This window comes from Xyrauchen texanus, chromosome 22 (genome assembly GCF_025860055.1).
Source record: "Xyrauchen texanus isolate HMW12.3.18 chromosome 22, RBS_HiC_50CHRs, whole genome shotgun sequence".
NCBI classification, from domain to species: Eukaryota; Metazoa; Chordata; class Actinopteri; order Cypriniformes; family Catostomidae; genus Xyrauchen; species Xyrauchen texanus.
Genome location: NC_068297.1, coordinates 30,408,397 through 30,433,127, shown reverse-complemented (window position 1 = coordinate 30,433,127; position 24,731 = coordinate 30,408,397). Strand labels below are relative to the sequence as shown.

Below are 24,731 nucleotides of genomic sequence, written 5' to 3'. Positions count from 1 at the left end.
AAAAAAAATATGATTTATTAATTTACACTTTTACATTACATGAATAAATACATATTTTTTTTAGAGATCCTGCAAACATCCAGTGTGCAGCTAGTCTTCACTTGCTGGCATAGGCCATGATCTGCTCCTGTGGATACAAAGTGAAATATTACTAAAGGAGATTGTGGCTGGTAAACAATATTCATAAGCAGTGATATTTCTCAAGCAGCTTTAATTAATGAAACAGAGATAATTCCACCTTTGTACATGAAGGGTGATAACAGTTCACCTTTTTGTTCCCTTTTATTTGAGCAACACACTATAATAGAAACACATAGGGCTCTATTTTATGAGCGCTATGCCTTAAGCACAGCACTATGTGAACGTCATACATGTTAAGTCCAACCTAGTCTCATAGAATGAATGTTGCTATTACTAGTTTTGCAAACTGAGTTTTACATGCCGCATTCTACGTTTTGCTGGAGTTTTCTGGTAAAATTACCACTAGAAGCGCTACACTTTCACACAATTAATTACCATTTTACATTTATGCATTTGGCAGATGCTTTTATCTAAAGCAACATAGTGCATTTAACGTATACATTTTATCAGTTTATGTGTTGCCTAGGTATCAAACCCATGATCTTGGTATTGCTAGCACCACGCTCTACCAGTTGAGCTACAGGAACAAATCACGAGTACAATGGCTGTTTATGACATATAAACTGCTATGCTATAAAATAAAATAACTTTTGCTCTAATGCATCATTTGAAAAACAATACTTTTTAACACTTGCATTACAGACCCACATTACAGACCCACATACTTTTATACACTTATTCCAGTGTGATTAGGTTGTGCGGTAGCCCACACCTTATAGTGTTGGACTTGGATCTCGGGAGACCACAGTTCAAGCCCAGCCAAGCACACAAGCTGACACGTGAGATAATAGTTTAATAGAAGTGACATGTAAGGATGTTGTTGCGTCAGAAATTAAGCTTTTCATTGTGCATTTTGTTTTAGGACACTATCGGTTATGTTTAGGTGTTGGTTCAGGGTGAGGATGTCTGTTTTGTTTACCTCTCAATTGTTATGGAGGACAATATCAGTTACTTTTAGGTGTTGGAAAAAGAGTTTAAAAAATGTTGCTATGTAACAATTTTCAAGAGATCAGTCTGGCAAAGTCAGTGAGCATGGCCATGATGTTTTGATATTTTTCCGCAACCATGTGCTAAGTTTAGGCTTAAGTGAGTTAGTGAAAGCTCATGTGCAATCCTTTCTTCTCCGGTTATTGCTCTGTCTGTGACCTATTATATACTCTGTTCTCTGTCAAGCAATCTATATATAAATGAAGACAGCACATTCATAAGAATTTGGTAGTGCAAATGGACTGTATACAATGCATTAGAATGCTAGAATTATGGACCATTTTGGTCTTACGTTCTCTTGCACAATAACGGTGTCCTTGGTGTGAACCATTTTGACTGCCATCATTCCAGTGCTATGGTATTTAGCCACGAAATACTACAAAGGATGTTGTGTTTCCTCCTGGTGCTGGACAGTGATGAAAGTGTTCTCTATTGCCCGTCTTGACGATGTTACGGGATGCTTGAAACGTACTTTGCTTCACTACAATTGTTCATTATATGTTTCTGTTTAAGGTTTCATGCTTAATTTCTTTACAGCATCCTTGAGCTTTGGAAAGGCACTATACGAAATAACATTGTGGCATGGGGACGTGGTCATGTGTCGGTCTGCGGGAGAGAGAGAGAGAGAGAGAGAGAGAGCGGTAAGGCTTGTCATCCGGTTTGTAATTAACCTTAACACCTGTGTCTTGTTCATGAGCCGCTGAAACGTGGCCGTCAAACAAACTGAACGGAAGTGTCACAAACTGGTGTAATCCAAACGTTGTGGAAAAAACAGTTTTTTCTCGGGACATTGGAGTTAAAGGGATCTGCCAATACCCCTTTGTTAAGTCCAGCGTCAAGTAAAATTGAGCCGTGCCCAACCGATCGAGTAACTCATCAATTTGCGGCATTTGAGAAGCATCAAATTTGGACACCACGCTCACTTTCCGGTAGTCAACACAGAAATGGACCGAGCCAGGTTTCGGCACCACTGTAACACACTTCGTTCAGCAATGGAGGAGTCAGGAGACAGCAAAGCAGGTTTGAGCTCAGCTTAATTCTTATTCTTACACAAACGACGGTAACCGTCAATAATTCAGAGTAATGCATCAACAATGTCAGCTTTCAGGGTTCTCTCTCTCTCTCTCTCTCTCTCTCAGGGCACTCTGCATTTCTTTTATGTCTTGCTCCGCATCACTATAACAAGACACAGGTGTTAGGGTTAATTACAAACCAGGTAACGCTCTCTCTCTCCCCCGCAGACCGACACATGACCACGTCCCCACGCCAAACGTATATTTATTGTTATTATTATTAATAATTTTGAAATTCTGACACACAAATCATGGTTAGTTTTAAAAGTGATTGATATCTCTTTCATTTCATCTGCTGGTGGATTCCCCAAACTGTAAATGCAGGAATTGAGTTTAGATTTTGCATCAACAATAGACATGCTTCTTAGACGTCTTAGCGCAATGACCTGTTCTCAAGAAAATAGCAAATTGCACATTGCGCCACTTCATAAACTTACAATACAACCACAGTTTGCATGCATACACCCACAGATAGCGCAAATACACCCACCCATGGCCAATCGTGCTTTGCATTGGCACGAAAATTGAGATTAGTGTTAGTGGTCTCAAGAAAATTGGATAAGAAGTGCACTGAGGGGGCCTGGATTGTTCGGAGAGTAAAGACGCTGACTACCACCTCGCGAGTTTGAATCCAAGGGCATGCTGAATGACTACAGCCAGGTCTCCTAAGCAACCACATTGGCCCGGTTGCTAGGGAGGGTAGAGTCACATGGAGTAACCTTCACATGGTCATTATAATTTGGTTCGCTCATGGTGGGGCGCGTGGTGAGTTTTGCGTGGATGCTGCGGTGGATGGCGGTAACATGCACAACAAGCCACGTGATAAGATGCGCGGGTTGATGGTCTCAGAAGCGGAGGCAACTGAGATTCGTCCTCCTCCACCTGGATTGAGGCGAGTCAGTATGCGACCACCAGGACTTACAGTGGATTGGGAATTGGGCATTCCAAATTGGTGAGGGAAAAAGGGGACGAAAAAAAAAATAGTAGTGCACTGTCATAGCCTACAGGCTATGAAGACAGTGAAAATCCTTTAAGACATGTTATGGGCCCTCTAGTTAGAATGGCTTAGTAAAGGAATTAAGCCATTTCATAAGAGTGGCCTGTAATAAAAGGAGTGTGAAAACACAAGCCAGCACCACCATGCACGGCCCTACAACCCCACCCACACATTTTCGGTAACAGACCAAAGTCAATTTAGGACTAAACATAGCCATAGTAGTAGCTCCTGACCATGTAAATTACAGGCACGGATGAGAGTAGAAAGGCATGTAATCAAAGGACAAGATGGGGGATGGGGTTAGAGAGAGGAAGAAGTCGCAAAAAGCAAAAGTTGGAGAGCTGAAAGAAGGCTAAGGGAAGCTGGAAGTAGAACACAGAGAAGAGAGAGGAAAGAGTACACACGGTGACTGCCATAGGGTTGAGGAAAAGAACATGATGCAACGGAAGGAAATATAGTCAATAATTTCAGTGGCAAATAAACATTTTTTTTTTACAATCTTTGAAGAAAATGTGTGTGGTGCTTGCTCATGCAAAACAAGGCCACCACAATGCTAAGGTGTTGAGGGTGGTTGCCAAGAAGATATTATGTGATTGTTAAGGTGTTCTGGGTGTTTTTATAAAGTTGTTATGCAGTTGGTAGGTTATACCGAGTGGTTGCTTACTGGCTCATGTCAAAAGAGCCCACCACTAAGTGTCTATGATATTCATTCTACTTCATAGATATGGCTCAGATTCCTCCTTCAATGCAAGTCTTTTTTTCTGCCTGTTTTATGAATTGGCTGTATCACTGTACTCTCTCCTCTCCACCAATAGCTGGTGTGGGGTGAGCATACTGGTGCACAATAGCTGCCATCGCATCATCCAGGTGGATGCTGCACAATGGTGGTGGTTGAGAAGAGTCCCCTGTTCAAGTAAAAGCTTTGAAAGTAATTTCAGAAAAGTGCTATTTAAGTATCACATCCATTTATCGTGTGCCAGGCAAGTGTTTTAAGGTTGATCGCTTTAAAAAAAAAGTTACACACCAAGCACCACTAATAAGAAAAAGGAATTCTATGGATCAACTAAACTAATTCTGCAAGAGTAGCAACTAAAAAACAGAAGGGGAGAAGAGATGTGTACTTTAAGAGGTGTTAGTGCATTGGTAGCTTGAAGGCCGAGGGTCCGAAGCAGAACCACAGGTGCAACTTTAGTTGAGTAGAGCCTCTTTATGAGGTCAATGGCTGCCATCATTGGAAGATTGTGTCGTTGGCGCTCAGTCTCGTACTCCAACAGGTGCTGCATGGCTCCTAGAATTTAAAGAGCAAACAGTTAAACTTTATGGATTTAAAGTACATTTCCAATACATATTTTTTTTTCCTTCAAGAGCTGCTCTGCTCTTTGTGATATAACCTATCAACAATGCTTTTAGAACGGCACAGAATCTATGCCAGCAGAAAAAGTACAATGTCCGTGTATAAGAACACTGTTGCTTTTTTTTTTTTTTTTTTTTTAAGAAATTGATTTCAACAATTCCTCATAACAGGATTTCCATTTGTGGCTGGAAAGAAATTTAAGGGCAATTCTTGCCAGAGGGTGATAAGCAAAAACACTGTATTCAGCTCCACAAAAAAGGCTCTTTTTATAATAAAAATAAACCCATTTAGATATGGTTTAGGAAATGGAAAAAGGTTCATGAAAAACAACAGAGGAGATCTTCAGAACAACAAGCACGATACCCCAGGTATGAAGAACTCCCTACAGTGAAAAAAAAAATCAAGGATCCTTCAAGTTTCTTGTCACATTTATTCAATGTGAGGTGGTTCTTCATTACGTGACTTGCATGTGAGTGCCGGAAATGATCCTCTTGTCAACATTTGATTACCCGCATTATTATATATAAAATCCCATCCTCAAAGCTGTGACAAAATACCATTTGCTTATGCTTATTAAACAAAAATATTTGATGTCCAACTTTGAAAACTGGCAAAATTAGACAACAAATCCAAAGTATACATCCTGGGCTGCTCTTAATGTTGGAATGCTTACCAAGGTCTTTCCCATTAAATGCTGCTTGGCTAAGGACTTGTGTGAGACACGCCACATCGCCAAAGCCTAGATTGGCACCTTGGCCTGCTAGCGGATGGACTCTGTGTGCAGCATCTCTGAAATTAGAAAGATCAGAAAACAGAGGAAGGAAACCTTGAGTCTGGAGCCATATTTAACTAAAACGACAAAACCTGGTGAAATTTCCTCCATGTGGATCCTATATTACCTTAGATCCACTGCAATATCTCCAAGAAAAACAAACCTAAATACATCATCACTCCTTTGGTGGATTTTAAAGTCTCAGAAAACCACAAAACATTATGGCTGCACTATAAACTTGGCATATTGAGAGATTTCTCCTTTATACTCGTAAATTATGAATGATGAATATTCACAAAACCAAAAACTGGTTTATAGACCAACTTCATTTTAGACCTACCCAATGAGGGCAACTCTGTGGCGGATGTACTCTGTGGCATGACCCATACCCAGTGGGAACATGACCCGGCTTTTTGGGCCAATTCCTGACACGCTAGGTGGAAGCTGGCGTGAGGAGCCACTGTCGGGCATGAGGATAGACAGGGCAGTCCGGAACAAAGAGCCAGCAGTCTCCACCAGCTCAGAATGGTTCTCATTACTCCACTAATGGACAAGCAAAACAAGGAGAACTGAACAAGAGGTGTTGATGGTAACAGATGACAAAACACATGGTGTTGATGGCAAAAAACTACACAAAATAGAGTTGTTCAGTTCAAAGTGAATGTTAAGACAGCCAAAGAAGAACAAAAATTACAGGTGGAGAGGACAGTTAAAGGAATAGTTTACCCACAAATGAAAATTATGTCATCTTTTACTCAATCCCATGTCTTCCAAACTTGTTTTGACTTTTTTGAATCATGAAAATTAATTTGGAGTTTTCAGCTCTTTCACATACACTGAAATAGGGCTGACCTATATTAAATGCGATATGCATTACATTTGTCAATAATGCAAGGAGATATGCTATAATCCTAACATCATCAGAGTACGAGGAACATCAGAACCCCCACTGCCCAAATATACTAAAGTTTAATGAAAAAAAAAGCACTGTGTCCCATACACCACAAACATACTTGTTTTTTATTCAAAATTTAATATATTTTAGACTGCGCATTATATACACGGTCTTAACATTAGCTACTGTGGCAGGTAGAGCAAGAGACAGACACAGGGGGTGTGGTATTAGTCCTTGGAGAGGCGTTTATTTGAAATAATAAACAACATACTGTATATAGTCCAAAATAAGGGAAACAGTGTTCAAAATAAAGGGGAAATCTGGTGTCCTCACAGTGCGCTGGGACTATATACACGTTGCATCTAATTCGTGCTGGTGCTCCGAGTCCAGGAGGCACAACTAACTCGCTGCCAGGATTCCTTACCCGCTTCTTTGCTTCACTTGCGAGGACACCAGCGTGCATGCACTTTTGGAGAGAAAAGACGGCTTCCCGGGGAGAGGCCCGCTCTACCTTTTAATGGCAGGGATGATGAGGCTCTATTCACATTAGATGTGCATCATCATCCGCTACCCAAACAAGGCTTATTAAATTACACCCCTCCTCTCTATTGGCCACTTTAGTTATGAGCCTTGCTGAAATACGGCCCTCAGGGGTGGGGCAAGGATGACGAGATGGAGGGACGGGTCGTTCCGCCAAACTACATATCCACAAATGTGATGCACTTCATCATCTGAGTCAGAAGTAGTTTTTGGAGAAACAATTTTACTCTCAGCTTTCAATTTGTGTCAATTTTATCATGAAATTAAAACAATTAATGTTGTATTAATTAATATACTCTTTAATGCTGTGTGTGACACTACACGCAAACTCAAAAAGTGACAATCGCACGTCCAGTCTATTCTGTGTTGTGTCGCCATAACCTTTTTATGTATTAATATCATTCCATTATCATATTGCTTATATATTATATATATTTGTGATATTTCGATACATGTGATATATTGTGCAGCCCTACACTGAAAGCAGCAGTTACCAAAGTATGTCAAGCTCCACAACATAATAAAGATAACGTAGCCAGGTCTCCAAGCAACCAAATTGGCCTGGTTTCTAGGGAGGGTAGAGTCACTTTGGGTATCCTCCGCGCAGTTGTGATTAGGGGTTCTTGCTCACAATGGGGCGAGTTGTAAGTTGTGCAAGGATCGTGGAGAGTAGCATGAGCCTCCACATGCTGTGAGTCTCCGCGGTGTCATGCACAACGAGTCGCATGACAAGATGCACGGATTGAAGCGGAGGCAACTGAGACTTGTCCTCCGCCACCCGGATTGAGGTGAGTAACCACTAGAGCTGGGACAACGCGTCGACGCAAAAAATACGTTGACGCAAAATATGCACGTTGATTCGTCAGACCCAAAACAAAGTTTCTAGCACCACGGCAATGCACCAGCACCTGAAGAGGCACCACCCGGCGCGCGCACACACACACTATTCTTAAGGTGAAAGGAAAGTGTCAGAGTGTAAGTTGTTATTTGCATGTGAATGAAGATGCTTTTTTTCTGTAAGCTACGCCTATGTTCAACATAAATGTTGAATTCTGAATGTTTATTTTTATTATTTATTTTTTGTTGGAAAATAACTTTCTGTATTAGCTTAAAGCCCCCAAGTTTACAATAGTTACTGTATTCTTTCAATAGCTCTAAGAAAGGGTGGCTGGGTGACCTTTTTATTTAATGCTAGACATCAGAATGCATTATTTTGCTCTTGTACACTTTAACTTGAAAGTTAATGTTATTTTTATGTGAATGATGAATTAAAACATGCACTTTTTTTCAGTAAGCTAGGACTATGTGTTTTCAACATAAATGTTAAATTCTGCTGGTTCAGGAAGGGCGCAATGACAGGCTGCTGGCTCCCACTGTCGTTGTTAATTTTTATTTATTTTTTTGTTGGAAAAGCACTCTCTGTATTAGCTTAAAGCCCTCAAGCTTACATTGGTTACTGTATTCTTTCAATTGCTCTAAAGTATTTTGGGTGACCTTTTTATTTTTTTATTGAATGCTAGACATCAAGTTGTTGTTATTTTAATCTGAAAGAAGAATTACAAGATGCACTTTTTTCAGTAAGCTAGGCCTATGTGTTTTCAAGGCTTCAAGGTTTTATTGTATTGAATGTTACCTCTGACTAAGAATGCATTACTTTGCACTTGTATAGTCTTTTATTTTGGAATTTTAAGAGCAATAAACATATATTGCAATGTTAAGGAATTCATGTTTTTTTCATTGAGATATGTAAATCAACATGTATAAATTGCTATTAGTCAATTAATGGGGAGATAATCTAATCGAAATCGAATCGGACTGGGAAAAAAATAAATTGTTAGATTAATCGATGCATCGAAAAAAATAATCGCTAGATTAATCGTTTAAAAAATAATAGTTTATCCCAGCCCTAGTAACCACGCCACACCAAGGTCCTACTTAGCGGGAATTGTGCATTTGGGAGAAAAGGGGGATAAAAATTAAAAAAAAAAAAACAATACTTTTTTCTTGCTTTTTGTCCTTTTTGGAGCTTGACAGCCACTGGTTCCAGCTGCTTTGGCTGTATGGGAAAGGGCTGGACCTTCTTTTTTTATATATATGACTAGAGATATAGAATACCCTTTTTCCTTTTCACTCAATACACGCCTTTTAGAAAGTAAGATTATTTCAGCAAAGATGAAATAAGCATACCTAATTAAAGTAAAATGTTGACCAGGCCACAAATCTGACTTTGGTCTGCAGAAAAAACATTCAGTGGAGTAATGACCACCACTGGCAAACCTTGGGCTTAATTAGAAAACCAGTTTTAAATGGCAAGCGTGACACAGATTCAAAGGCCTTTGACCAGTAAGGCCAGTAAAAATAGCCAGCATGGGAAAAGTGTTTCTCTGATGGAAACAAAAAACAAACATACATACAAACATCAGGGCAAAGATATGATATTTAAATCCAGAAACACTGCTTTATTAGGTTCAACTTACATAATGATCTGAAATTGTGAAGATAATTATTGTACAGATAATTTAATAACCATGTGTATGCATATATTTTCAGTAAAACCTAATGTTTTCACACCAAAATCATGATAATCATCAAAATAATTATCTAATTATATCATAACAAAATTATTATTAGGAATTGAATAACTAACTAACCCCAGTCACCCCACAATAAGTCTAAACTTTTGAAGAGAAACAAAAATGATGTCCGTAACAGCCTGATCTGGGTTCTGCATACAAATGCAGCCAATTACATTTAGTCTAGGTCAATATAAAAGGTGTTTATTGTGTTTCAAGTGGTTTTGAGAACAGTACACTTTGCTTTACTCGTAGATCTGACTGCAAGCGCTATCAGACGACAGAGTTCAGGAATGTTTGCAAATAGGGGTGTAACGATTCACTCATCTTACAATTTGGTTGGGTTCACAATAATGAACTCACATTTCAGTTCACGATTCTATAAACCAAGCATTGAAGTTTAAAAAAAAAAAAAAATTTAAGTAATTTATTTAAAGACCTATGCAAAACAGTTCCTTTCCTTTAAAATGTAGCTAAAAGAAATGCCCCAACTGCCCGGAGCGGTAGGGCCGCTGCCAGGGGCGGAGGAGTGTCCCCATTTGCTGCCAGAAAAGCAGAGGGGCGTTCTGCCCGCTGGGGGTCGAAGGTTTGACTCCGGTTCGCCCGGGGTTGGAGCGGCTGTCATTCGCCTGAGTGTGGCGGAGTGTTCGAGGACCACGCAACGGTACATCAGAGAACCGGTGAGTGAGCTTTTTCTCTCTCTCCTCTCTCTCTCTGTCGCACCGTGTTGGCCTTTTCCCTCGCCTGTATATTTTGTTGTTGTTGTTGTCTTCCCCTCCTGTCTCCTCCCAGGGCGAGGAAGTCGGGGATGACCACGCGGGACGCAAGATACATCCCGGGTCGGAATATCGCGCGCCCGGTCCCCAATCTGCCTTATGAGGCGTGCGAGGGATAAAGGCGGCCGGTGACGATGGTTCGAGAGAGAGAGAGTTACGGGCATGTCCGTCATGTGTGTTTATGGTTGTGCTTTTGGTTTGAGTTTAATTAAATATTATTTATATTGACAAGCCGGTTCTCGCCTCCTCCTTGCCCATCCTTAACAGTGTTACAGTCACATTTATGAACCACGATATATAGTGCCATGATAAACCTTTACACCCGTATTTGCAAAGTGTCACACTTAGGAAAGGCTGTACAGTGGAAGTTGTGCGGTAAGCCCTTATATGGGGATAGCTAAAGCGCGTTTCATGCAAATTACTAATGCTGTGCATGCACTCCCTCATTTAGCATAATCAAGATTCATTAACATTAGAAAAAGAGTGAGAACAAATTTAGCAGCTGTTGTGAATCCAGAGGAAATTTTGCGCAAGTCATTTTTCTGCAATACTTGTATGCAATTATTAATGAATGATACCCACTGTGACAGCACAGCACATTTAAGGTGTACAGTTACCCATGGCCCAAACTAGGACCAAAAAAAAAGTCTTAGTATTTACTCACAAATGCAGAGTTAATGGCATCCACAAAGCTCTCCTCATCCAGCTGTAGAAGTTCTTCAGCCTGCTCATGACTGGTGGACCAGACCAGTGAGCTCTCTGTGTCAGACAACTGCACAGAAGACACATAGTACATGTACCATTCCAAACACATGCATTTTCCATTTGACCACTAAGCAATATCACAATAAGAAGTGTTGGACATACAGATTTCTATTAGTATGGTCTATTTAAAAAACAGCCGGCGTCACTTAATATGCAAATATTGACAAGAGAGGACTCAAATGGTTTCTTTACCTCATCCATGCTATACATGATTAGAATAAAAAAAAAGATTCAACAACTGACTATTATGAATAGAAAGGGTATTAAAACAGACAATAACACACACACACACACCTTTTTAGTCCTATAGCACAAAATTTTGTTGCAAATGCGAATGCTTTCCTCTCATTGTGGTAGGGGGTTGCACAAAAAGATGGATCTTGGGATTTAAGAATCAATATAGAGATCATTCAAATGAAGATCGTTATGCATCGGAAAATCTATATTTTTACCTAGTCCTAACGATGAGCCAATGTAAATAATCAAGTAAAACTGATGTAATTTAAAAGCTAAATAAACACTGAAGGTCAGCTCACAGGAAGCATTGCAATGGGTCCAGTTGGGAGGAACCTCTGCCAGGCCACGTTGTTTTCTGTGGGCTGAAAAACAAAAATGCAAGTTAACACATCAAAGCATTGAAATGAACATGAAAAGGCATTTGCAAAACATTTTACTTATATAATGTGAGGTCTTTCAGAGTAAACCAGGATATTCAATGAGAAAAAAAAAGTATGGCAGGAATTGATATTCAATTGAAGAATTTATTGGATCATGGAAAGTTTCCAGGTGGCTTTCTGACCAGAAGGTCGGCTGCTTTTTATATTAACTTTAAATAGTATTCAATTACTGTTTTATCTATTGGCAAGATGTTAAAAAAGGCTGCATTACCTAAAACAGTAGCCTATAACAATGCCAAATTGCTATTTGGCTATTGGTTAGCAGTAAATTCGAGCAAGTTCTTACATTTTGGTAAAAGATTACAAGACTCACATTTTTATTTTGTCTCTGGAATAATGTGCAATGATTAAACATGCCAAATAAAACCAGGAATGTGTATTAAGAAAGTAAATATGGTCAATTTGGATTTCAATCTGAGAGGCAGTGTAATGTAGACATCAGGATCATCATACCTCAGATAAATGCAAAACGGCAACAACAGCCGATTGGTCATAATTCCATTTGACAGTGGGGATGCCAGACTCCATCCGCACCATTGAGTTCGGCCCATCAGCACCAATCTGAAAGAGTCAATTGTGTCTCCGTTTAGCATTTCTGAGATTTTAGTGCATCTTGTTTGAGCTGCAAAGTTAGCATTACAGAATGATGCACTGAATACATTCTACTTACTAAAAGTTTGGTGTAGAGAGTCTTTCCATTAGCCAGTGTTATTTGAACCCAAGGGATGGACTCTGAGATGTGGTACGGCCTGGGCCAGGTGTATCTCACCACTTTTGTTCGGTACTGCACTTCAACGTGCTCTGGTTGAGGAGATTAAAGACAACTTCTATTAACTTCAAGAAACAAAAAAAGCATGGCAAAACCAGCCTTCAGTTCTACTCGAAAAATGTTAAATCTTTGATTTGAAAAATCTAAACAAACAGGGTTAGGCTGTGATAAAGTCCTAAATTAAGGATTGGTGAAGCACCTAGTAAAACACAAGCTTTTTCCCTTTCTCTGGTTGAGGACTGCTAACATTGACAATTCTCTTAACGGCTTTGGCAAGCCACACAGCTCTGACTAATAGTGCTTATCTACAAGCAGACCATGCAATACATATGAGGAGCTGGCAATAGCCTGCACACAACAGAGAAAGAAAGTGAAGTAGAAAATCCACTAGTGGCAATCATCTAGCACATGAAAAGATCCTGAATTATGCCTACTTTTACAGACTTGGAGACCATTCCGTACACAAAATTGAACACTAGTACTTGATGCATGTGCATTATGTGCATGTTCTTTTCATCTACCGGTAGTCCTTTGGCAGAAATAGAGGCAGAAGGTCAAAAGAAAGAAAAGGCGGTTAAGCATAAAGCACACGTGAATATGCATGTGCTACCACACATCTGCTAAATGCAATATGTGTTTTTAAAAAAGGGCTGTTTTTAAAAATATGCACTTTTACAGAGCATGACATGGAAAAGCCAAGATTTCAAATGCAGAGCCTTGGAACGGTTTAGTTAATTACAACAACAAAATGTTACAGTAAAATGCTGTCCGTGCTTGGACACCCTGAGGGAATGAGATGGTATGGCTGGAAAGGAATGTGGTTTTTTAAATAGGTGTGAATGAGTGTCCGAACAGGGTGGCAATTCTCGTGGGGCTTCTAACTCCCACCAAAAGTAATGTGCCAGATGATCGAAATAGCAGGGAAAACATGGATGTAGCCAAAGCGGAATCTTTAAAAAACCAAAGAGGGGAGAAGAAAGATGTTCAAAAGGAGTGAGTTCAAATAAACATAATGCCAAGACAGGAAGGAATGGCTTGTGGTGACATCATTTGCCAAGCCATCCCTAAAACTAATTAGCAGAGTGTCCGCTCAGTGCTCGAGTGTACAGGCCACTGCTGGGAAGAGCTATACATTTCATTATTTATATCATTCATGATCAAAGTGATCCGTGTGCTAGAGAGGATGCAAAGCAATGACTACAAAAACAAACAAGTTAATCCATATATCAAACATCAAAATGTGTCCTTTACCAGAGAGGGTCTGCAGCTGTTTAGTGAGGGAGGCCACAATGACGTCGTTCTCAATGATGTATGCCATCTCATCCTGCAGATTCTCCTTATCAAATGTAATCAGGGCATCTGAACAAGCATCCCAAACCTAAAGCAAAGGGCTAGATTATTGCTGTGGTTTACAACTGTATCTTTAAGTTACCACTCAGGCTCTATTTATGGATTTCCAAAAGAGCACGTGCCTCCCTGAACTTGAACACATCAAAGCTGTTCTACTGAGCGAAGAGTTCTGCCAGATACTCTAACCAAACATCAAACTAGCTTCAGCGAAAGCCACCAACAGCTCTTGAGGTTGCACGGTTGACATTGTAAATGCATTGGGGTGAGACAGAAATGGCATTCTTCATGGTGATTTATGCCTGCATTTATAGTTAAGCCAATAGTAAATAACAAATATGCAAACATTACTGTCAAGCTGAATTTTCTGTGGTCTGTTTGTTTAGAAATTTAAAAGCCACGTTTTTGGGTGCAGTGGAAGTTATTAACTGAGTATTTCCTGGGTCAAAAATGGTCTTCGGTGGTGGCTGATGTACACGTTCATCACAATGCAGTTTTTCCTTTGTCTTTTAATCTAACTGCAATTAATATTTAAGATATGTTGTTGCATTTCTTGTTTGTAATGAATATTATTTATTTTTGATCATCTGAGCTTCTAGAAACTTTTGAATCCAACAGAGATTTTTGTACTTCATTGCTTTGGGAACTCAAACTACCATAACACCTTATTTCTATAGGGCTACATATAATATTTATGAGTAAACCACTTTACTGATGCTACTATAGTAAATATGTTTGTTTCCTTCTCCATAACAGCAATTGCTTTTCTTTTACAAGACTCTTAATGATTTCATTCAGAATCATTTTGATTCTTGGAAAATCTGAAGCAAGCCAGGCCAGTTTACTTCCTAATATCAAACATCATTAGAACAGGACATTTCTTAAAATTGTACACATTAATAGCTTCATAATTTGTAAAGGTCCAGACTTTCGTTCTACTTTGTATCCTATTTGCCCTTGTGTTTACCAAAGTTAAAACCATGGATGGCTTCTCAGTGTTTAGTTAGGCAGTCTTTCTTAAAAAATACACTGTTTAATTGTAATATCCTAAACACATTTAAAAAGTTAACATTAATCCAACTGCCACAGTTGTAATGTAATGTAATGAAAAAATTTACCGTTTACTGTGCTAAATGTTAGTAAGGGTGTTGATGTGTAGATGTAAAAAGTCTTGTAATTGATGCTGGGACAGGTGTTTTCTTTTCCCCTCGTAAGTTCTGTTCAGAATATCAGTGCTGTAGCCATTTGAAATTGTTGAATTGCGCTATAAGATAGAAAATTCTCATGTAGAATTCAAATGGGAGGCATTAGGTTTACTTTGCATTATGATATCGAGGGAAGCCCAGTTTAATCATGCATGTGAAAACCTAAAATGACTTGTTACTAAGGTACAGGACAAACAATTGTACCCATGAGCAACATAATGCCGACCTTCCAAAATTCCTCCAAGAGCCCAGCGACTACTCATCCTTGAAGTAACAAAAAAGCCAAGGACAACATACAAGGAACTGCAGGCCTCTCTCCTATCAATAAAGGCTCCACTATCAGAAAGACACTTGACAATAATGCCATTAAGCACAACTGGATTATGCAGCAAGACAATTATTTAAAGCATAAAAGTAAGTCCACTTCTGAATGGCTCAAAAGAAGCTAAATTAAAGTTTTAGAGTGGCCTAGTCAAAGTCCTGACTTGAACCTGATTGAATGCTGTAGCAGGACCTTAAACGAGTAGTTCATGCTCGAAAACCCCCAATGTGGCTGAACTAAAGCAGTTCTGCAAAGAAGAGTGGGCCAAAATTCCCCCACAGAATTGTGAAAGACTGATCTAGTTATCAGAAGCATTAGGTTGCAGCTGTTGCTGCTAAATGTGGCACAATTTATTACAATCTATTAAGTTACAGGGGGCAGTTAGTTTTTCACATGGGTGAGATAGGTGTTGGATAACCATTTTGCTTTAATAAAATATATATCTATATATTTGAAAACTGTATTTTGTGTTTACTCAGGGTGCCTTTGTTTTATGTTATTTCTTGTCTGACGATCTAAAACTATTTAGTATGACAAATACCCAAAAATAGAAGAAATCGGGAAGGTGCAAAATAATCTTTTACAGCACTGTATGTAGTCCTCAGTTCTTTTGCAATTTATTACCTTGTTTGGACATAAATGCACGCATGAAAAAAAAAAAAACACGAATGGCAACAGAAAAGGTATAATGGGTGAGGTATATCACTGTAAAGTGCACGCAGACGACATCTTTTAGTTTGCACAAAAACCAAAGGATTTCCTTTTGGGAGTGAAAAGGCCACATCTTACAGGCAAAACCAGTATTCCCACCACATCGTACAAAACTAAGGGCCCTTTTAACTGCAAATCTATGCATTCTCCACAGCTTTTAACTTGTCTCCCTGCATTTCACATGCATCTTCGTAATTAGTAGACACAGGAGTTAGATTTCAATTTGAAAGAGACGCAAACGATTTATGTCATCCCGCTAAATACAACTCGAATACATAAACACTAAGCACTGTGGCCATGATCAAAACCAAGCTTAACTGTCACTTTGCATTGAAGAGTATGAAGTTCTGTGTCTATAATATACAGTATGTTTTGTATTCTGAGGTTGTGGTTCAGTAGCATTAATTTATGAGTGGCTGCCTACAGTGTGAATACAGGCACACAGCAATGAGCAAAACATGGCGCAGCTGTTTGTAATGAAGATGCTTTATGACTTATGGGAAAATGATAATTTATGGGAAAATGAGCAGGTAAATAAATGAATGTGCTGCATTGGTGGTTGCTCACAAATGTGTTTACTTAATTTCCATCTTACGTAAAAAAAAATTTGTAAGTACGTATGTAAATTCCTTAATAAATATACATATTTCCCTAACATCGGAGCAATTCAAGCTTGAAGTACATGTAACTTTCCCTCTGTTCCAAACGAGATTAATCAGCCTTTCGAAGGGCACCTCGCAAGGAAAACAATGATGGTCACCAAGTTAAAGGGTTGTACCAAACCGAAGTGCACATAAATAGCTGCTTCGAAGGGCCCTTCGGAACGATCGTTCCCATAGGGTTTAACTGATGGACACTTCATGCAAAGCGGACCAGAACTAGACCATTCGTCATAAATCTGCATGTTTGCCAAGTGTAATATAAATAAAATCAGCTGCAACTCAAACACACTCTGGTTTTATAAACAAAAACTTGTGAAAATCCTTTATCGCCATGGTTAATAAAAACCTTTCATTATTATAATGAACTTTTTAGGAAAATTTGAAACCCCTGTCACACAGGACAACTGGGCAAAGCACAGATTGCAGGAATCTTAAGATGCAATTTTCAAAGTTTCAACTACTTTTTACTCGACACAGCACTCTAAAAATACATCATTTATGATGCTGAAAACCAATGAGATGCTCCAAAAGCATCCTTCTGACACACGTGTACATAAACCACTGATATATAATATAGAACTGGATTGCTCATGACGTCATATCAGTGAAGCCGCTGCGCCACCATATTGCTATGCCTAAACATTCCAATATCCCTATTGACTTAATAATTACTTTCAGTGAGAAATCATTAATCATTCAATTACCGATTTTATTTCTGAAATCTGCATGCTCATTCCTGCAACGCAAACGTCCTACACATGTCATTATTTATTTATTTATTTAAAGTCGGGATTTTTTCCAGATATTTTTTTTTTTTTACATTTTTCTTGAAAACCCGAGCCAGTTATGTGTATCTATATCAAATAGTATCCACCTCAAACTAACTTCATCAGCGAACAGATCAACTGAATATAAACAAGTTCACTGAAACTGAGGTAAGATACTAGCAGACATTTTCAGACTTATTTATTGTGAACATCGAAGTGTTTAATAAGAGCAGTCTCTCTCTCTCTCCCTCAATCACTTGCACAGAGAGGGAGACAAGCAAATGTGGTTAAAATTAAACTGATACTCTAGGTTTAAATGGCAAACGAACATGTAATTTATGACACGCATCCATGTACGACAACAGCAAGCACTTCAATATGAAACCAGGCAAATCCCAGGCATTTTTGCTTCAAGGCAAACTGACATGTTGTCACCCCAAAACAAGCAAATATTACAGCTTTACATACTTACATTACAACTTGTGGATAGTTTTGCTGTACTGATAGGCTGAACACTGGGGCAGATGAATGTTGATATCATGATCCACGTATATTCTCTCCCTCGTAACGAATAACATCCATAAAGAGCTCATTAAAAATTAACCATGATTGTCATAAGAAGGCGTAATGCAACTGTCCTATCCGGAGGTCGGAGATAGTGAAATGGGGGTGTACCAAGTCTCCACAAACACTATAAAAGATGGCCGCTTGAACACTTCCATTGGCTTCACCTCCAGCTGGCAGTTTAACGTGGTGTCAGCATCATTTTAAAATTAGCGCAGATAGAATGCGTGAATGCGTTCAGTGACAACAGGAAAGATCGATAAACTCAAATGCAAAATGAATTGCTATCGACTGTAGACTTGGTCAAAGATATGCAAATAAAACAAACAATATATTAACTTCTAAAGACACTGTTTGCACTGGCTAATCAAAGATTAATGGATCAGTGGAGTGGTGGTGGTGTAGTGGTCTAATGCACATAACTGGTACACTGGTAATCAGAAAGTCGCTGGTTTGATCCCCACAGCCACCACCATTGTGTCCTTGAGCAAGGCACTTAACTCCAGGTTGCTCCGGGGGGGATTGTCCCTGTAATAAGTGCACTGTAAATTGCTTTGGATAAAAGCATCTGCCAAATGCATAAATATAAATGTAATCAATGCTTTACTCTTCACCCACAATAATGTAATATATTTTGATCTGAATTATAATATTTATTACAGGCCCTAACTTTGTATTTTTTATATTGAATTATCTTTACTTGTGGGCCTTTCTCAGAAAATATTGATATATGCAATTAATTAAGATTCATTAATCGGTATGTCATGTAATTAATTAGATACAAAATTTGAATCGATTGACAGCCCTACTTTTTAATGCAATCTTGATGAGTGTATCTATTATTGTATCATTTAAAACCTAGCAAAGTTTTTTCTCTGAAATGCTTTGCTTGAAACATGTAATTAAAAAAGGGCGATAAGTGCTACATTTTTTTAAACACTTTTTATTATATTTAGTTATCTAATGCAATGACATTTATACATTTTTAAGTGTGGCTTAAGGGTCCAAATCGTTTCTGAGGTCACTGTATATATAATTGTTCCATGGTGCACCACTTTCTATTTTGGTAAAAGTTGAGAAAATACCAAAAGACAAGATGTTTCACTCAATTCTAGTACAACATGCTAATTTTACTGACCTGCATTTTATTATACGGCCTGCACCTCATATTGACAATATGGTCCCATGCACCAAGACCTGTAAAATAAAAGGATAAAATAAGGCCAGAACACAGAAAGCTTAATGTAATGGGTTCATCCTTAACCTGCCTGTAAACTGTAAATGAAACTTTTCCTACTATACAAGAGTACCTATAATTTTCCATTTTATGAAGCCACTTGTTTTTGCAAACACAGGACATTTCTGAACAAAACTTGACAACATAAGTAGTACATATGGTCATGCCACACAGCAGGGGCAAGATAGATGAATATAGTAATGGAAAGAATTACAGAGAATACACATGCCAGCACCACCCCTTACATACTGTGCATGAGAGAGAGAAAGAGAAAGATACCTATACTGACCTACTTCCTGGTGAATCTTCCATAAACAATCATTGCTGTAAATAGACTTAATGACAGAGAGCATTCTATTTCAGAGATCTGATTGGAACAGAAGTACTCATCCTCACCACAGGCCTTTTGATTGGATTGTAACACTAAATTGGCCAAAGTGCTCATTCTAAAAGATGTTTATTGTCCAAAATGCAAACATGCATTTTATGGAAGGTTGTGGACATATTTTCAAAAGCATTTATAAAAACTATATAAAACAAAGTATAGACAGGCAAAAGAAGCAGCAATGTACTGACCTGCACATAACATCTACTATTGTCCCTCCAAAATATATTGTTTTTGGGAAGATAAAGTCAAGCCCATTCTGTACTACTACATTCTGGATTTTGTGCAAACAGCTAGGCTGCATATATAATGTGGGGGGTATGACATTTGATCTGCTGTCAATGTTTAAAAATTAACTGCCTTTTTCAGTCAAAGCTTATGGCAAATTCCTGAGAATTCTGGCACTATTTTATTATTATTAAAGGGCACCTATTATGGAATTTTGAAAATTACCTTTCATGTAGTGTGTAACATAGATTTAAGTGAACAAAAACATCCTGCAAAGTTATATATGTGAAAGTTCACCGTAAAAAAAGTTATTGTCTCTCAAAAGTAGGAGTCGACTCTGAGTCAATGTAATGAATCGTTTTTCCAATGAGTCATTTTCCTTTTCGTTGTGACGTCAAGACGAAAACTTATCAAATTGGCCGTGCCCACTCATTGTGCACGCAGACACCATGGAAAACTTGAAAACATCATGTCGACAACAAGACGCTGTGTTCTTAAGTGCATTTCAAAAGTGAACTTTTTCTCACTGTCCAGGGACGAGCATGTGAAGAATCAGTGGTTAGAGTTTATTTTTACAACTATACCACACAAGTATAGCCCGAACCTTGTGCTGTGTTCGCGTCATTTTAATGACGATTGCTTTACGAACATGAATGCTTTCAAGTGTGGATTCGCGAGCCGGTTGATACTGAAGGAAGGTTCAGTAACAAGTTTATTTGGATCAGCTTCCTCCTCCGAATCACAACCTGTAAGTATTATTAATAATTGTTGCTTTTATGTGTTTTTTAGCATGCTTAAAAAGTATTTGTGTGTGTTGTGCACGTTACGCTCAGCGCAGCTTCTAGGTCTCCAATGTCAATTTTTTTGAAATATGTGAAATGTTTGTCGATGTTATTGGAGTTGTCATAAAGAATAGAGCAATAACTTGTAGTAATGCAGTGCTTTACCAATATGTTTATGCGTTGGGCTAACACAAACAATAACTGATTGGGTGTTTACCACCGAACTTTGGGCTATGATCGCTAACATAAATCAACTCAAATTCCTTCTCTGATTTAGATTTTTTTACTACAAAGCGGTGATGGGCGTTCCGTTTCCGACAATCTCTGCACAGAGTATACCAATCACAACTGACTGGGTCATCTGACCAATCACCGCAGATTAGCGTCACGCAAAGGAGGGGTTTGGAAAAATGAGTCGTTGAACGAATCATTTGGGAGTCGGTGAGCAAATCAGGTAAACATAAATGTATATTATAAGACAACAAAATAGTTTTTTGTCATTGCATGCATGTAAAACTGTTGTTGGGGACTCCCAAAACAATATTAGGAACATTTTAAATGCCATAATAGGTGCCCTTTAAGTGCAAACTTTTATATAGCTAGTGGCATATTTTATCTTCTACAGTCCAACCAAAAGTCAACACAATTTTCTTTCTATCCTCAAAATAAAAATAAATAGAAAATAAATAATATTTTGTACATAAATTATACATAAAATACAGACACATTACAGTAATTTAATTTGGGGATAAATGTGCTTAAAGAAATATTCCAGGCTCAAAACAAGTTAAGATAAATTATAAATAAAACATTTAAAATTTATTTGACTCTTCCATCATTTAAAAAAGTAATTTTAGTAAGGAACTTACAATGTTAGTGAATATGGCCAGTTCATAAATATTAAAATACATATTGTTTCAAAAGAATAGCCACAAGATGCAAACAATATACAAGATAACAAGATTTTAGTATGATAAAATTGCTTACTATCCTTATCTGTCTAAAGATAAGCGTCCAATATCGGGTTTAATCATGGCAACATAGTTGCAACATTGGATATATCTTTACACAGATAAGGTTATCAAGCAATTTTAATACACTCAAATCATGTTAACTCATATAAGGTTTACATATTGTGGCTATTTGAAACTATGTATTTTAGCGTTTAAGGACAGACCCCATTAATTTCCATTGTAAATGCCTCACAGTAACCAAATCTTTTTTAATGAATGACGATTCAAACATATTTTTTTTAGGAAATCAACATTAGGACCACAAATGAAGTTAACTGAGCTTGTATTGAACCCGAACCATTCCTTCTAACTGCCATGAAATTTCTATCACTAAGTAAATACAGCTCACCGAGCACTTTATTAGGAACACCTGTAAACCAAGGCCACGTTCACACAGCAACAGAATACGGTTGTCAAACCAGTTTTGAGAGCTTAATACAGTTACGTTCACACACAGGACAGTGTACAGATGTTCCTAATAAAGGTCAGTTAGGATCACTACTTTATTTTAAGAATGTGACATGTCAAAATAATAGGAGAGAATTATTTATTTCAGCTTTTATTTCTGTCATCACATTCCAAGTGGGTCACAACTTACACTTTGTAAGTATTTGGTAGCATTGCCTTTAAATAGTTTATTTTGGGTCAAAAATTTTGAAAAGCCTTCCACAAGCTGAATTTTGGCCCATTCTTCCAGAGAGAACTAGTCAGGTTTGTAGGCCTCTTTGCTCTTATACACCTTTTCAGTTCTGCCCACAAACCAAAATCAGACTGAGGTCAGGGCTTTGTGATGGCCACTCCAATACTTTGACTTTGTTGTCCTTAAGCCATTTTGCCACAACTTTGAAGGTATGCTTGGGGTCATTGTCCACTTGGAAGACCCATTTGCGACCAAGCTTTAACTTCCCAGCTGATGTCTTTAGATGTTGCTTCAATATATCCACATAATTTTCCTTCCTCATGATGTCATCTATTTTGTGAAGTGCACCAGTCCCTCCTGCAGCAAAGCACCCCGACAACATGATGCTGCCACCCCATGCTTTACGGTTGGGATGATGTTTTTCGGCTTGCAAGCCTCACCCTTTTTCCTCCAAACATAACGATTTAACGAAGTTTACATTTTGTTTCATCAGACTCAAGAACATTTCTCCAAAAAGTAAGATCTTTGACCCCATGTGCACTTGTAAACTATAGACTGGCTTTTTTATGGTGGTTTAGGAGCAGTGGCTTCTTCCTTGCTGAGCAGCCTTTCAGGTTATGTCGATATAGGACTTGTTTTACTGTGGATATAGATACTTGTCAACCTGTTTTCTTACAGCATCTTCACAAGGTCCATCCATCCATCCATTGTCAACCGCTTATCCTGTGTACAGGGTCGCGGGGGGCTGGAGCCTATCCCAGCTAACATTGGGCGGACAAGTCGCCAGTCCATCGCAAGGCCACACATGGACAGACATACACTCACACTCACCTCCACATCCACATCCACATCCACACCTAGGGCAATTTTTTTTTTTGGAGACACCAATTAACCTAGCCTGCATGTCTTTTGGATGGTGGGAGGAAGCCGGAGTACCCGGAGAGAACCCACGCAGACACGGGGAGAACATGCAAACTCCACACAGAAAGGCCGGGGAAACCAGGGTTTGAACCCACGACCTTCTTGCTGTGAGGCGACAGTGCTAACCGCTGCACCACCGTGCCGCCCTCTTCACAAGGTATGCCTTAAAATACATCTACAGGTACACCTCCAATTAGCCTATCAGAAACTGATTGCCTTAAGGGTTGATATCATTTTCTGGAATTTTCCAAGTTGCTTAAAGGCACAGTTAACTTGGTGTATGTAAACTTCTGACCCACTGAAATTGTGATGTAGTCAATTAAAAGTGAAACGGTCTCTCTGTAAACAAATGTTGGAAAATTACTTGTGTCATGCACAAAGTAGATGTCCTAAACAACTTGCCAAAACTATAGTTTGCTAATATTAAATCTGTGGAGTAGAGCTGCACGATAAATGTTTAAAAAAATCACGATCTCTTTTCGAAATGATAACGATTCTGCAATATATATTGAAGTTCCTGTGACATGCATTTGTAAGGTGGTCAAATTTAAATTAGAAATTCACTTCAAAACACATTTTTAAATGTTGATAAACTTTATATGCCATCTGAATACTTTATAAATGCACTGTATATATTCTCATTAATTCTTATAATTATTCAAATTTAGCTAAATATAATTACTTTCTTTTGATTTTGGGGAAAATAATGACTGACGTGTTCCTGACATGTTTTGTGAGATTCACTCCTAAATGCAACAACGTTTAAAGCAAAGAACCATATACTGTATGAAAGCTTTAATAACCCTTTAAAATAATTTTGTACCACTAAGAAGTGTTGCTGAGCCTGTGCTGATGGAGCTGACCCTTGTACTGTAGGTCTCTGGTACCCTGTCCATCTCTTTTTTGTGACCAGCTTCCAGCAAAAGAATCTTCTTCCCTGTCAAATTTGGATCAAGTCCTAAAAGAGATGAGGAAAAAATAAAACAGAGGATTTCTTTAGGGGCCTTATATTTGCAAGATATTGTAGCATTTGAATAATAATTGGGATTCGTGTGCATTCAATCTGTGCATTGATTGTAAATTTCTTAACAGCATGAGAGAGTTGCATTACACTAAAACCTCAATTGCACCCTTCACCTCCATCTGAATACATTCATCAACAAAATGACAACCTCTCCTTTACGTGGGAAAAACGGGTACAGAAAATTGAGGGGAACGACTTTATTATGACAAGGAAATTTGACAACATTGCAGCGTGGGAGAGCGGAGGTGAGTGGCAAAAGCTGCACGGACACTCACCCAGCGAACATGCCATCGCGGTGCCCACCATTCCCCCGCCGGATATTATAATGTCATAGAGCTCATTGTCAGATGTACTGGATTCCTGATCGCGCGAGGAGGACGCGAATCCTCTGCACACCGCTCGTCCTTCATTAAGAGCCCGTACAGAAACGCACTGCCGTCCTATCCCTATTACAGCTAGTTTAACTTTCGTGAAACTGAACATTTTAACGAACAGGCTCGAAACGGCCATTAATAACTAAAGAGTCTAAGAAAATAAACGCAACAGTCCCCGTTAAATTTGCCCTTTTGACAGTAACGCCATGTTGTTGACAGAATACGTAATA

General features: G+C 38.6%; 1 protein-coding gene across 2 annotated transcripts; it reads right to left on the bottom strand.

Annotated features, from left to right (window-relative positions):
* On the bottom strand, nt 1-24,731 carry LOC127662190 (ubiquinone biosynthesis monooxygenase COQ6, mitochondrial). 2 transcript variants are annotated; one of them, XM_052153280.1, is made up of 12 exons: nt 24,403-24,731; nt 23,927-24,061; nt 19,036-19,094; nt 13,571-13,697; nt 12,221-12,351; nt 12,004-12,111; nt 11,410-11,472; nt 10,773-10,880; nt 5,665-5,867; nt 5,226-5,341; nt 4,320-4,486; nt 1-127 (listed from the first exon to the last, which is right to left on the bottom strand). In XM_052153280.1, exons 1-12 carry the CDS (start codon nt 24,635-24,637, stop codon nt 98-100), a joined length of 1,482 nt encoding a protein of 493 aa, XP_052009240.1. In that variant the 5' UTR covers nt 24,638-24,731; the 3' UTR covers nt 1-97. The 2 variants fall into 2 exon arrangements, with proteins under 2 accessions (XP_052009240.1, XP_052009239.1); XM_052153279.1 differs by having other exon boundaries at nt 30-4,486.

Bases quoted from the DNA above. Each gene is read 5' to 3' on its own strand.
- LOC127662190 (XM_052153279.1), bottom strand. From the start codon at position 24,637: ATGGCCGTTTCGAGCCTGTTCGTTAAAATGTTCAGTTTCACGAAAGTT. The intron at 12,352-13,570 runs GTAAAGGACACA...CTCCTCAACCAG, and splicing joins ACAGCTGCAGACCCTCTCTG to AGCACGTTGAAGTGCAGTAC. The intron at 4,487-5,225 runs GTAAGCATTCCA...TTTAAATTCTAG, and splicing joins ATTTAATGGGAAAGACCTTG to GAGCCATGCAGCACCTGTTG.